An 11,214-nucleotide genomic window follows, 5' to 3' on the forward strand; every position below is an offset into this window, starting at 1 on the left:
CGGCACCCTTTGTGTCTATCTCCTCCCCCTTCACATTTTGTTTTCTGGTAATACTCCTTGTTATTTACATGTTTGTCTTGACAATGTATTGTCTTAAGAGGACGTTTTTGGGACCATGTTTAATCTTTAACACAGTGCATTCAAAGTATTCAGAACCCTGGATTTTTGTCCACATTTTGTTACGTTACAGCCTATATATAAATATATAAAAAAAATCCTCAATCTACACACACTACCCCATAATGACAAAGCAAAATGTTTTTTTTTATTCATTCAAAATGGACATACCTTATTTACATAAGTATTCAAACACTTTGCTATGAGACTTGAAATTGAGCTCAGGCGAATCCTATTTCCATTGATCATCCTTGATCATCCTACAACTTGATTGGAGTCCACCTGTGGTAAATTCATCAAAACATTTCTGCAGCATTGCAGATCCCAAAGAACACTGTGGCCTCCATTATTAAATGGAAGAAGTTTGGAACCACCAAGACTTCCTAGAGCTGGCCGCCCAGCCAAACTGAGCAATCGGGAGAAGGGCCTTGGTCAGGGAGGTGACCAAAAACCCGAAGGTCACTCTGACAGAGTTCCTCTGTGGAGATCGGAGGCACATTACAGCCCGCTTGGAGTTTGCCAAAAGGCCCCTAAAGACTCTCTCGGACCATGAGAAACAAGATTCTCTTGTCTGATGAAACCAAGATTGGACTCTTTGGCCTACAATGCCAAAGCGTCACGTCTGGAGGAAACCTGGCACCATCCCTACGGTGAAGCGTGGTGGTGGCAGCATCATGCTGTGAGGATGTTTTTCAGCAGCAGGGACTGGGAGACTAGTCAGGATTGAAGTAAAGATGAGCGGAGCAAAGTACAGAGATCCTTGATGAAAACCTCTCCAGAGCCCTCAGGACCTCTGACTGGGGTGAAGGTTCACCTTTCAACAGGACAATGACCCTAAGCACACAGCCAAGACGACGCAGGAGTGGCTTTGGGACAAGTCTCTGAATGTCCTTGAGTGGCCCAGACTTGAACCCGATCGAACATCTCTGGAGAGACCTGAAAATAGCTGTGCCGCAACGCTCCCCATCCAACCTGACAGAGATTGAGAGGATCTGCAGAGAAGAATGGGAGAAACTCCCCAAATACAGGTGTGCCAAGCTTATAGCCTCATACCCAAGAAGACTCAACTGTAATTGTTGCTGAAGGTGCTTAAACAAAGTACTGAGTAAAGGGTCTGAATACTTATGTAAATGTGATTTATTTCAGATTTGCTTTTTTATATATTTGCAAAAAATTCTAAACCGTTTTTTTTGTTTTGCTATTGTGTGTAGATTAAGGGGGGAAATGTAATTTTTAAACAAGGCTGCAATGTAACAATGTGGAAAAAGTCAAGGGGTCTGAATACTTTCTGAATACACTGTATGCTAGTTGACGAGTGAAGGAACACATTGAAGCCTGATTAGGCTATACATTGTAGTTTAAACATGGATTCTGTTAGTGGTACGTTCCAAAGCACTTAGTTTTCCAGATTCAAATTTGTCATTTTGGTCAAGCACTTAAACGCTCTTGAAATAATTTGGACTGCAAGTGTGTGAGTGGGTAAGCACTGATTGAGTCGCCCCTGTCCCTGTGGGGAGAGGATCACTGGATCTCCCAGACAGCTGGAATGTTACTAATAGTCTTACGAGGGTCAGACGGGAAACCCCTTAAAACACATACTTGACCTAAGCTTAAGGCTCAGCAGCAGTGAGCCTAGTCGTCTGGGGATATGTAACCAATTACTCCTCATTCAGAGCCACTCAGTCCTGGGTTGTTCATTATGGCACGTTTTCCAACAGAAAATGAAGACGTTTTTTTTTTTATTGGAGAAGTTCAGATAGTACCGCCCAGTTTCACACCCTTTTCTGATCTTTTTCTTCAATCTGTGCTACTGAACCCGATCCTGGGCTGCCTTCAGGTTTCTAAATACTCTTGCTATGTCCACGGATCATCCACGCTAGATTGGTTGAGAAAGGTTCTTGAATCACGTTTTTTTAATTAATGTACTTAAAAAATTTAAATAAAACTTTATTTTTACTAGGCAAGTCAGTTAAGAACAAATGATTATTTACAATGACGCCTACCCCGGCCAAACCCGAACGACGCTGGGCCAATTGTGTGTCGCCCTATGGGACTCCCAATCACGGCCATTTGCAATTCCGCCTGTAGTCGAACCAGGATCTGTAATGACGCCTCTAGTACTGAGATGCAGTGCCTTAGGCTGCCGAGTGGTGCAGCGGTCTTTGGTGTATGAATGCTTATTCGAAGTTACCTCAGAAAACAAGTGATCTGCAAGTTGACTGCACTTTAAGACGTATTTGGGTTCAAGTGAGGTTGAGGTTTTGACCATATCATTGGACTTGAATGGGTATCGCGATGGGTGAGAACTGAGACTGGTTGTACTTGGTACAGTAGCTATAACATTTAGCATCAATATAGAGTAGCTTAATACTCTTGCCTCCTGTGTGAGACATCTCTTGGGAACAACACGGCTCCTGCAGAAGTGGCTAATGAGGCTGTGCATGTCGAGACATGCACACCCACAGAGTAAACTGTACTGTACACATACTGACTGGCTGAACACAAGTTAATAGCATTCGACTAAGAGGAGGAACAGTTGTTTGTCTGACATTGTCATATGTATTTTGTAGGCCGAAGTACTCCGCGTTGATTTGCATGACATCACCTCACCGTCTGCATGTTTGTTTAACAATTTGTTTTCCCTGTAAGTTTTATTTGTCCTTTAAAAAGTTAACCCTTTAAAGACCCACTCCAGCTATTTGTGAACGTTTCCTGTTGTAAAATGATATTCCAAGTATAAATACAGTACTCACTTAATATTATATAAATTAGGTGACAGGAGTTGGCAATTCAAGGAGTTGGTCTGATGGGTGCACTCTGACATTTTAGTTGTGAATTCCATACTGTAACTAGATCACCTGGCTGCACAACAGTGAGTGACTCACAATGCTCAGGTCTCTCTTCATTGGTTGCTTGTAAACAAACGCCATGTGATTGGGTACTACCAGTAAGCTTCATAATGAAAAGTTGTGACCGGTGAAATGAAGAACGCAATCTTTATCGCCTAACGTATCGCACAAGTTGACTGCAGGTATTTACTTAAATGTAGCTACAAATATTCACATTTATTATTATAAAAAAAACTTAAAATAGTTTTGAAAACCATCTAGTGGCTAATTCCAAATACCCCGGTGTACGGTATATTACCGAAGCCTATAGCCAATTCACATTTTGTGTTCTGAACTGTTTCAAGCTCTGTCATGTTTTCTACCTATTATCTAATGCTTTTTATTACTGTTCAAACTCATCACATTTCTGTTATCTAAGTACACTGTAACCCACTTTCTGTTCTCATTTTGTATCTGAAGCTAATTATTTCTGTGTGCTCTCTCTCTCTCTCCTCTCACCCCCCCCAGCTGGTCAGCATTGGCTCCTCTTATAACTATGGAAACGAAGACCAATCTGAGTTCCTTTGTGTGGTCTCCAAGGAGCTGCACAACCAATCATATGGCACAAACAGTGAGCCCAGTGAGAAAGCCAAGGTGAGTGTGAACACCGGCAGTCAGTTAAGTGAGAATTCCATGACAAGCTTGTCTGAATAGTGGCTTGTTCTGGATGTCTAAATGTACCACATTTACTAACCCTGCTTCTATGGGACAGTGATAAATGGCCCTGGTTTGCTGACGTAAACGCTCATAGAGGAGTCAATTTGAAAGAAGATGGGTTTGGACTGCTGCACAGAGTAATACATTGATAAATGCGAGTTTTTGTATTTTCTGAAAAGTATAACACATTGGTCAATTAGTTAGGTTAGCGATTGAATTAGCCTTCATTGAATCAAGCAAAGTCCTTTTTCATAGCAGTTAACATTTACTTTCAACAATTTTGTGTCTAAATCAAAAGGACAGTTCTGTTTTAGTGTAAAGTTATCAGTCAGACGACACTCAGGCCTAAGTGCATTTTTCCAGTATTACAAGATTGACGTAATGTTAGATTTGACCTTAGACCGAACCCCCCCAAAATCAAATATCCATGTTAGCAGGACCTTGAACATGGGCTTGAGGATTACTGGGACTATTAGTGGGGAAGTTCATTCTCTGAGGGCTTTTGGATCAAAGTAGCAGGCCTAGTTGTGGGAATTACTAGTCCCATCTGCAGGTCCCCATGTGTGCCCAGTCCTCCAGGGCATGCTTCACTCACTTATTTTCATCAGGCTCCTTCTAGTCCCAGATTTGGTAATTCTATTGAATTCGTGCAAATAGGCTGCGATTTTTAAGGGTGTTTTCACACAGTTTTGAGCTATAGTTCGAATCAGTTAGATTATTTGTTGTTGTATTTTTTTCCATTTTGGTTCGTTTGGTTTCATATTGCCAAATATCAAACAAACTAAAATGCCCCACCAAAGAAAACACGTGTTCATGCAAGTAATTTGTTTATTGGAGAAAAATTCTAACGTTAAATCCGTCTGACTATCAAGAAGCAAAACTTAGTTGTGTGTCCCCAAACTTCATATGACTTTCGCTTTGGTCTTCCAACAACATGTCGGAGAAAATGGCACAATAGCCTCTCTGAGATAAATGGGGAGGTGGGCAGGCAGGCAGGCAGGCAATGAGAGAAGGCATATCGGCTCGATTGCAAGTGAATCTTACTTGAAGGCTATAGCTCCAGTCTTCCCTAATCTGCATCAGATGCGCCCATAAATGCAGTGCTACTTACAATGTTTCAGAAATATTAAGTTATGATGGGCTTCTGCTTGCATTTCATCAAATGCTTAGTCAAACAACCAATAATCGGCCTACTGCACGCCTCTGGTTATTTTCCTCTGTTTGGTCAAGACTGCATTCACACCTGCAGCTAACCGTACCATGGTACAAATGGAATCTGACCAAGACCGCCATTTTTGTGTGAACCATGGTGCATTGTTTAGTGCGCTCCGGATAGTGCGCACCTTTATTTAACTAGGTAGGCTAGTTGAGAACAAGTTCTCATTTGCGACCTGGCCAAGATAAAGCATAGCAATTCGACACATACAACAACACAGAGTTACACATGGAATAAACAAAACATACAGTTGAAAAAATGAAACAAAGTCTATATACAGTGAGTGCAAATGAGGGAGTTAAGGCAATAAATAGGCCGTGATGGCGAAGTAATTACAATATAGCAATTAAACACTGGAATGGTAGATGTGCAGAAGATGAATGTGCAAGTAGAGATACTGGGATGCAAAGGAGCAAGATAAATAAATACAGTATAGGGATGAGGTAGGTAGATGTGCTGTTTACAGATGGGCTATGTACAGGTGCAGTGATCTGTGAGCTGCTCTGACAGCTGGTGCTTAAAGCTAGTGAGGGAGATATGAGTCTCCAGCTTCAGTGATTTTTGCAGTTTGTTCCAGTTATGGGCAGCAAAGAACTGGAAGGAAAGGCGACCAAAGGGGGAATTGGCTTTGGGGGTGACCAGTGAGATATACCTGCTGGAGCGCGTGCTACGAGTGGGTGCTGCTATGGTGACCAGTGAGCCGAGATAAGGTGGGGCTTTACCTAGCAGAGACTTGTAGATAACCTGTAGCCAGTGGGTTTAGCGACTAGTATGAAGCGAGGGCCAACCAACGAGAGCGTACAGGTCGCAGTGGTGGGTAGTGTATGGGGCTTTGGTGACAAAACGGATGGCTCTGTGATAGACTACATCCAGTTTGTTGAGTAGAGTGTTGGAGGCTAGAACTGTGAGTGAACACCTTTTGAGAATCAAGTCCAAAAGGTGTAATAGTAGTCAGTAGCTAGGTTTCTATCCAATTGGTGACAGATTTTAGTGCAAGTTTTCTAAAAACTGCGTAAAAAATTGGTGCATGCACTCTTGACCACAGTTCACTGATAAAGTGAACAGGGTAGGTTATATGATGAGGGATGGATAAGAGCAATATAATTTGTAATTGGCAGCCAAACATTGATCATGTCACCAGCATTCAAATAATACCCTCCAATATTTATTAGAAAATTTGCATCAAGCTCATCACTTAACCACCATGAAGTTCATCATACCTTATTTAATCTGCATGTAAACTCTTAATGCTTTTCCATGTGGTATTGGTAGTACAACCTAACATATCATTGCGCGACTTCAAGTTTACTTATACATGATGGTTTATTTTAATACCGCAATTGTCACAAAAAACTATTTCACCGACCAAAATATTATCCCACTTTGTCTAGAATGTTTTGTCGACAATGGGAAATTTTACACATATCTGCTGTTTCCGTCAGCCCTGTTGTGAGTTTTTATGCATCAGGTAATTCATTTGCATGGAATGATTGGATGGAAACCTGGTTAGTGATGCATCCCCAGTCGGAGAGTCTTCATTGGACTGATGTTAGTTAGTTAGTTAGTTGGAAGGTGAATGTTTTTGTAACATTTACACAACCCCATATGTTGTGTCCCCCCCCCCCCCCCCCCAACTTTACCCTTGACATTTTCTCCCCATTCATTTTCGTTCTTGTAAAGACTTGTCTTCTTCCTGTGCCATTTGCATGCTGCATGTTGCTCAGAGTGAAGATGAAGAGACGGATTATGAAATGAATGACTCTGATTAGGGTTGAGCACTTATGACTCAACGGTGAGAGCTCAGCTCTGCTGCCCTCCTAACTCCTGCCCCTCCTTTCTTTCGACTCTCGTATTCTTACCTTTTTCTTTCCATAACTCCACCATGCGCCTTTGCCCTGGTGCTTGTAACCCTGGTGCTTGTAACCCTGGTGCTTGTAACCCTGGTGCTTGTAACCCTGGTGCTTGTAACCCTGGTCCATGAGAGGATTGTGTCTGGGATTTTGGTCCTGTCAGGCTTTCAGTCACTTCGTCTTTAAAATCAAATGTTATTTTGTCACCTGCTCTGAATACAACAGGTGTAGACCTTACAGTGAAATGTTTACTTACAAGCCCTTAACCAACAATGCAGTTTTAAGAAAATACCAACAAAAAAAGAATTGCAAATAATTAAAGAGCAGTAGTAAATGACAATAGCCGGGCTATATACAGGGGGTACAGAGTCAATGTGTGGGGGCACTGGTGTCGAGGTAATATGTACATGTAGGTAGAGCTATTAAAGTGACTATGCATAGATAATAACAGAGTAGAAGTGGGCGGGGGGCAATGCAAATAGTCTGGGTAGCCATTTCATTAGCTGTTCAGGAGTCTTATGGCTTGGGGGTAGAAGCTGTTTAGAAGCCTCTTGGACCTAGACTTGGCACTCCGGTACCGCTTGCTGTGCGGTAGCAGAGAGAACAGTCTATGACTAGGGTGGTTGGAGTCTTTGACAATTTTTAGGGCCTTCCTCTGACATCGTCTGGTTCAACACACTCTTTAGGACCAAGGTTGACTACACCTGTCAAGCTTTTCATTTAGCATGTGCAAATACACTGATCATACCGAACATTAGGAAAACCTTCGTAATATTGAGTTACAGCCCTTTTTGCCATCAGAACAGCCTCAATTCGTCGGGGCAAGGTGTCTAAAGCGTTCCACAGGGATGCTGGCCCATGTTGACTCCAATGCTTCCCACAGTTGTGTCAAGTTGGCTGGATGTCCTTTGGGTGGTGGACTATTCTTGAGAGACACGGGAAACTGTTGAGTGTGGAAAAACCCAGCAGCGTTGCAGTTCTTGACACAAACCGGTGCGCCTGGCACATACTACCATACCCCGTTCAAAGGCACTTAAATCTTTTGTCTTGCCCATCACCCTCTGTATGGCACACAATCTGTCTCCAGGCTTAAAAATCCTTCTTTAACTTGTCTACTCCCCTTCAACTACTTTGATTAAGTGGATTCAACAAGTGACATAAATAAGGGATCATAGCTTTCACCTGGTCAGTCATGGAAAGAGCAGGTGTCCTTAATGTTTTGTACACTCAGTGTATTTGCTTTATATTGCTGGCATGGATGGTGTGGTTAGCTTAGAAAACCCAGAAACATATCCTTTCCCTCTACTCCTGTGTGTGTGTGACCCATTCGCAGATACCAGACTTAAAGATCACATTAATTACTTCTAACATACTGTATGCCCGTCATATTTAGCGATGAGCCTGCTGTAGTATAGTTTCTTATTTACAGTTAGGTAATTGCAGGAATATGTTTTTACATTTTATTTTAACATTTAACTGATTTTTAATTCCTTTTGCATTTGCAGATTCTTCAGGAGAGGGGATCCCGAATGTGACGGATCAGTATTACAAGCTCCAGGTATAACGATGCAAACATATCATTGACGAGGAAGACCCTTTCACTCAACAGAGAAGACATTAGTCGAGAGGGACTTACATTTTGTTTGTTTTTACTCCATTTTATATTTTATTATGTAAATAAGTCTGTTTACAGACTTTGTGTGCCTGTACAGTTAAACTGGATTTTTTTGAATTAGTGACAAGTTGTTTTCCAACAAATTATGAATTATAATCATTTAAATATTTTATGCTATAAAACATGGTCATACACGGCCAATGATTCACTCAGGGGCTACTTTTGAGTTTTTCTTACACCTTCTAACTCAAGGGAATCTTAAGGGATCATGATGGTCTATCTATATTATCAAGTTTAAACCTGTACTGTCAGTAGATTAAAATATTTTTTAGAGGGAAATTAATTTAGGTTTCAAACAAGTTTAATACTTCCTTAACTGGTTTATCCTCTGTATTTTTACAGGGTACATTTAGTTTAATAAAGTCTTTATTTGGGGGTAAGATATTTTAGGGAAAGGTTGGGGTTTGCTAATATTTTTTTGGGATGGTAACGGTGAAGGAATATCTTTTAATATCCTTAGGTTTTTTGATGTACATAATCTAAAAATTCCAATATTCATATTTAACTCGAACTGCACGTTTTGTACACTGTATAGTTAAACACAACTACAAATGTACGTTGTTGTACTGGATATTACAAGCTAGAAAGTCTTGACAATTAAATTATGTTGACTTGAGTTTTGAGATGTTTGTACAGAGGTCTCTGCATATTAAGATTTGTAAATCAGGATTTCAGTTGTTGATGCTCAATATCTGTTTTAGTTAGAAGACACCTGGAACGTCTTTTTGATATCCAATAAGAGGAAATATACCTTGGCTCAGACGTTGACTGTTAAGTTGTACAAAGATGTGTTTGTCTTCCAAGGCTACACATTCTTTGAGGCATTTTGTATTGTGTAGACTTCATACAGCGTTTCAAGCTCTACAATAGGAGGAACACTGTGCCCAATGCTTTCCTTATCCTGCAACACTGTTAAGGGGAAATACTGCATTTCAGGACTTTTTTTACATTTATTTTTAATATATACAGTGAGTTGTTTCTGGCCTGAGATGTGGCATTGCTCTGTTCGATATTTCATTCACTTCTAACTTTTGATAGTGTTGCCTTTTCCCATGCAGTGACGACCAAATACAATGTCTTATGTGCAGCTTACACATTCACTTTCAGTGTCGGGATAAAACAACTACATTTCTAGCTGCAGGCACACTTAGTGCAGCAGGACACAGACATAACTCCTTTCACACACACCCACATTCTTTTCACGTAATCATTTTATATAATTAAAGGTTATTGGATGGATGCATGTTTTTTTTTTTTTTTTATATACACACAAGGGCTTATAAAGTGGAAATTATTAAATCTGCAAAGAAGTTCAATCAAATAAGGGCGGGTGTTTTGCCGGCGCTAGGCTATGTTTACATTTGCTATAGTATTCTGAAGCCTTCCAGAGATCTTGCACACCCTCACATACCTTAACAGATACTGACTTGTTTTGACTGGAGCAAAGAAAACAAGCACTCCCCACTCCAGATTAATTTTAAACGCATGTTAATAGTTACTGTTAACTTATGTTTACATATCATATACATTTCAAAGTGGTTTGCTACCACTTCAATGTTAAAGTGCAAGTAATCTCTTGAGGACAGACTATGTAAATTTAAATGGTACTGCCCAAATTGTGAGATTTTTAATTTGGGACTTTTTTTTTTGTGATAGTGATTATCAGTGGAATGGTGACTAGCTCAGGCAGCTCGATGACACTAGTTTTGGTCTAATGAGGTTTGTTGCAGTGAGATTATTTTTAGGTTTAGTTTGCTTGGTTCCATCTTAACCTTAGCAGTCTGTGTACTTTAGTCTGACCTGTATAAGCTGGCTGCACTACTTCCTCAGCAGCATCCTGCTTCTCACTGCTAGACTACATGCCATGGAGAAATAACAATTATTTTGTGCACCAAAGTATCCAGTCAAGTTCCCAGTATATTATGAGTCAGCTGGTTACTTCATCACAGAACACTGCAATGCATGATTGAAGACGGTCACATTTCGGCCTATTATTCCAGAGTAGATGGAATTTATTTATTCCTTTATCAGAATGATGATGCTGTTGATATCAAAGATTATCATGCTGTCATCACTACATCAGTCACTTCTGACTAATACCATGTTTTTATGCAATGTTTAAAATAACTAATGTTACTGGGATAGATTTATGGTCTTGCATAGGATAAGTCCAATAAAATGGTTTGTCTTTCACATTTGGTATTTGTGTGTATTTTAATGCAATTTGTAGCAGCGCACTCAGGATATTTTTTTTGTAAGATTGTCTTAATTACACATCAGCAGACATCAATACTTCAATAAAATTATCAATTGTAACTTAAAGCTACACAGTTGAATATGAGATGAGGCATAAAAAAGACACGTCCAAAAACTTGAGGAAAGTATGACACTCACTAGTGACAAAAGTGCAAGCTCTCTTAAATGGAGAAAGAAACAAGTTAACATACAAACTTCATAGCACCCTGTGTGGTAGACTAAACATAAAACAAAATGTTCTCTCGAATCCATTGTTTATCAAGCGTCAATGTATGGAACTGATAAACGTAAACAAATAGCGCCCTCTAGTGTTTTTTACTTTTAAATGCTCGTACTGCACCTTTAAATCTTTAGTGGTCTACGAAATTGCCGGTTTGAGTTTATTAATGAATTTTTGGGACTAAGTCTAAAATTATCCAATTGATATGCACATATTGCATAACTTAAATGATCGGACATAGTAATAAGGCCATCTTCATCAGCTGTCACTTACGAATGCAAATTGTGCCCAAATCAATGCAGACCACATGAACGTTGTACCCAAATCAATGCAGA

The 11,214-nt window shown here is 40.2% G+C and overlaps 1 protein-coding gene across 1 annotated transcript in view; it reads left to right on the plus strand.

Moving 5' to 3' along the window:
- The window catches only part of LOC139541928 (BTB/POZ domain-containing protein KCTD5-like), a 46,531-nt gene extending 35,935 nt beyond the window's left edge, over window positions 1–10,596 (plus strand). The window contains exons 5-6 of the mRNA XM_071346830.1: window positions 3,474–3,599; window positions 8,234–10,596. Of these exons, the coding sequence (XP_071202931.1) occupies window positions 3,474–3,599; window positions 8,234–8,263 (156 nt within the window). The 3' untranslated portion in view covers window positions 8,264–10,596. The remainder of the gene's footprint in view (window positions 1–3,473; window positions 3,600–8,233) is intronic.
- The last annotated feature ends 618 nt before the right edge of the window (window positions 10,597–11,214 follow it).

This window comes from Salvelinus alpinus, chromosome 17 (assembly GCF_045679555.1).
Source record: "Salvelinus alpinus chromosome 17, SLU_Salpinus.1, whole genome shotgun sequence".
Classification (NCBI taxonomy): Eukaryota; Metazoa; Chordata; class Actinopteri; order Salmoniformes; family Salmonidae; genus Salvelinus; species Salvelinus alpinus.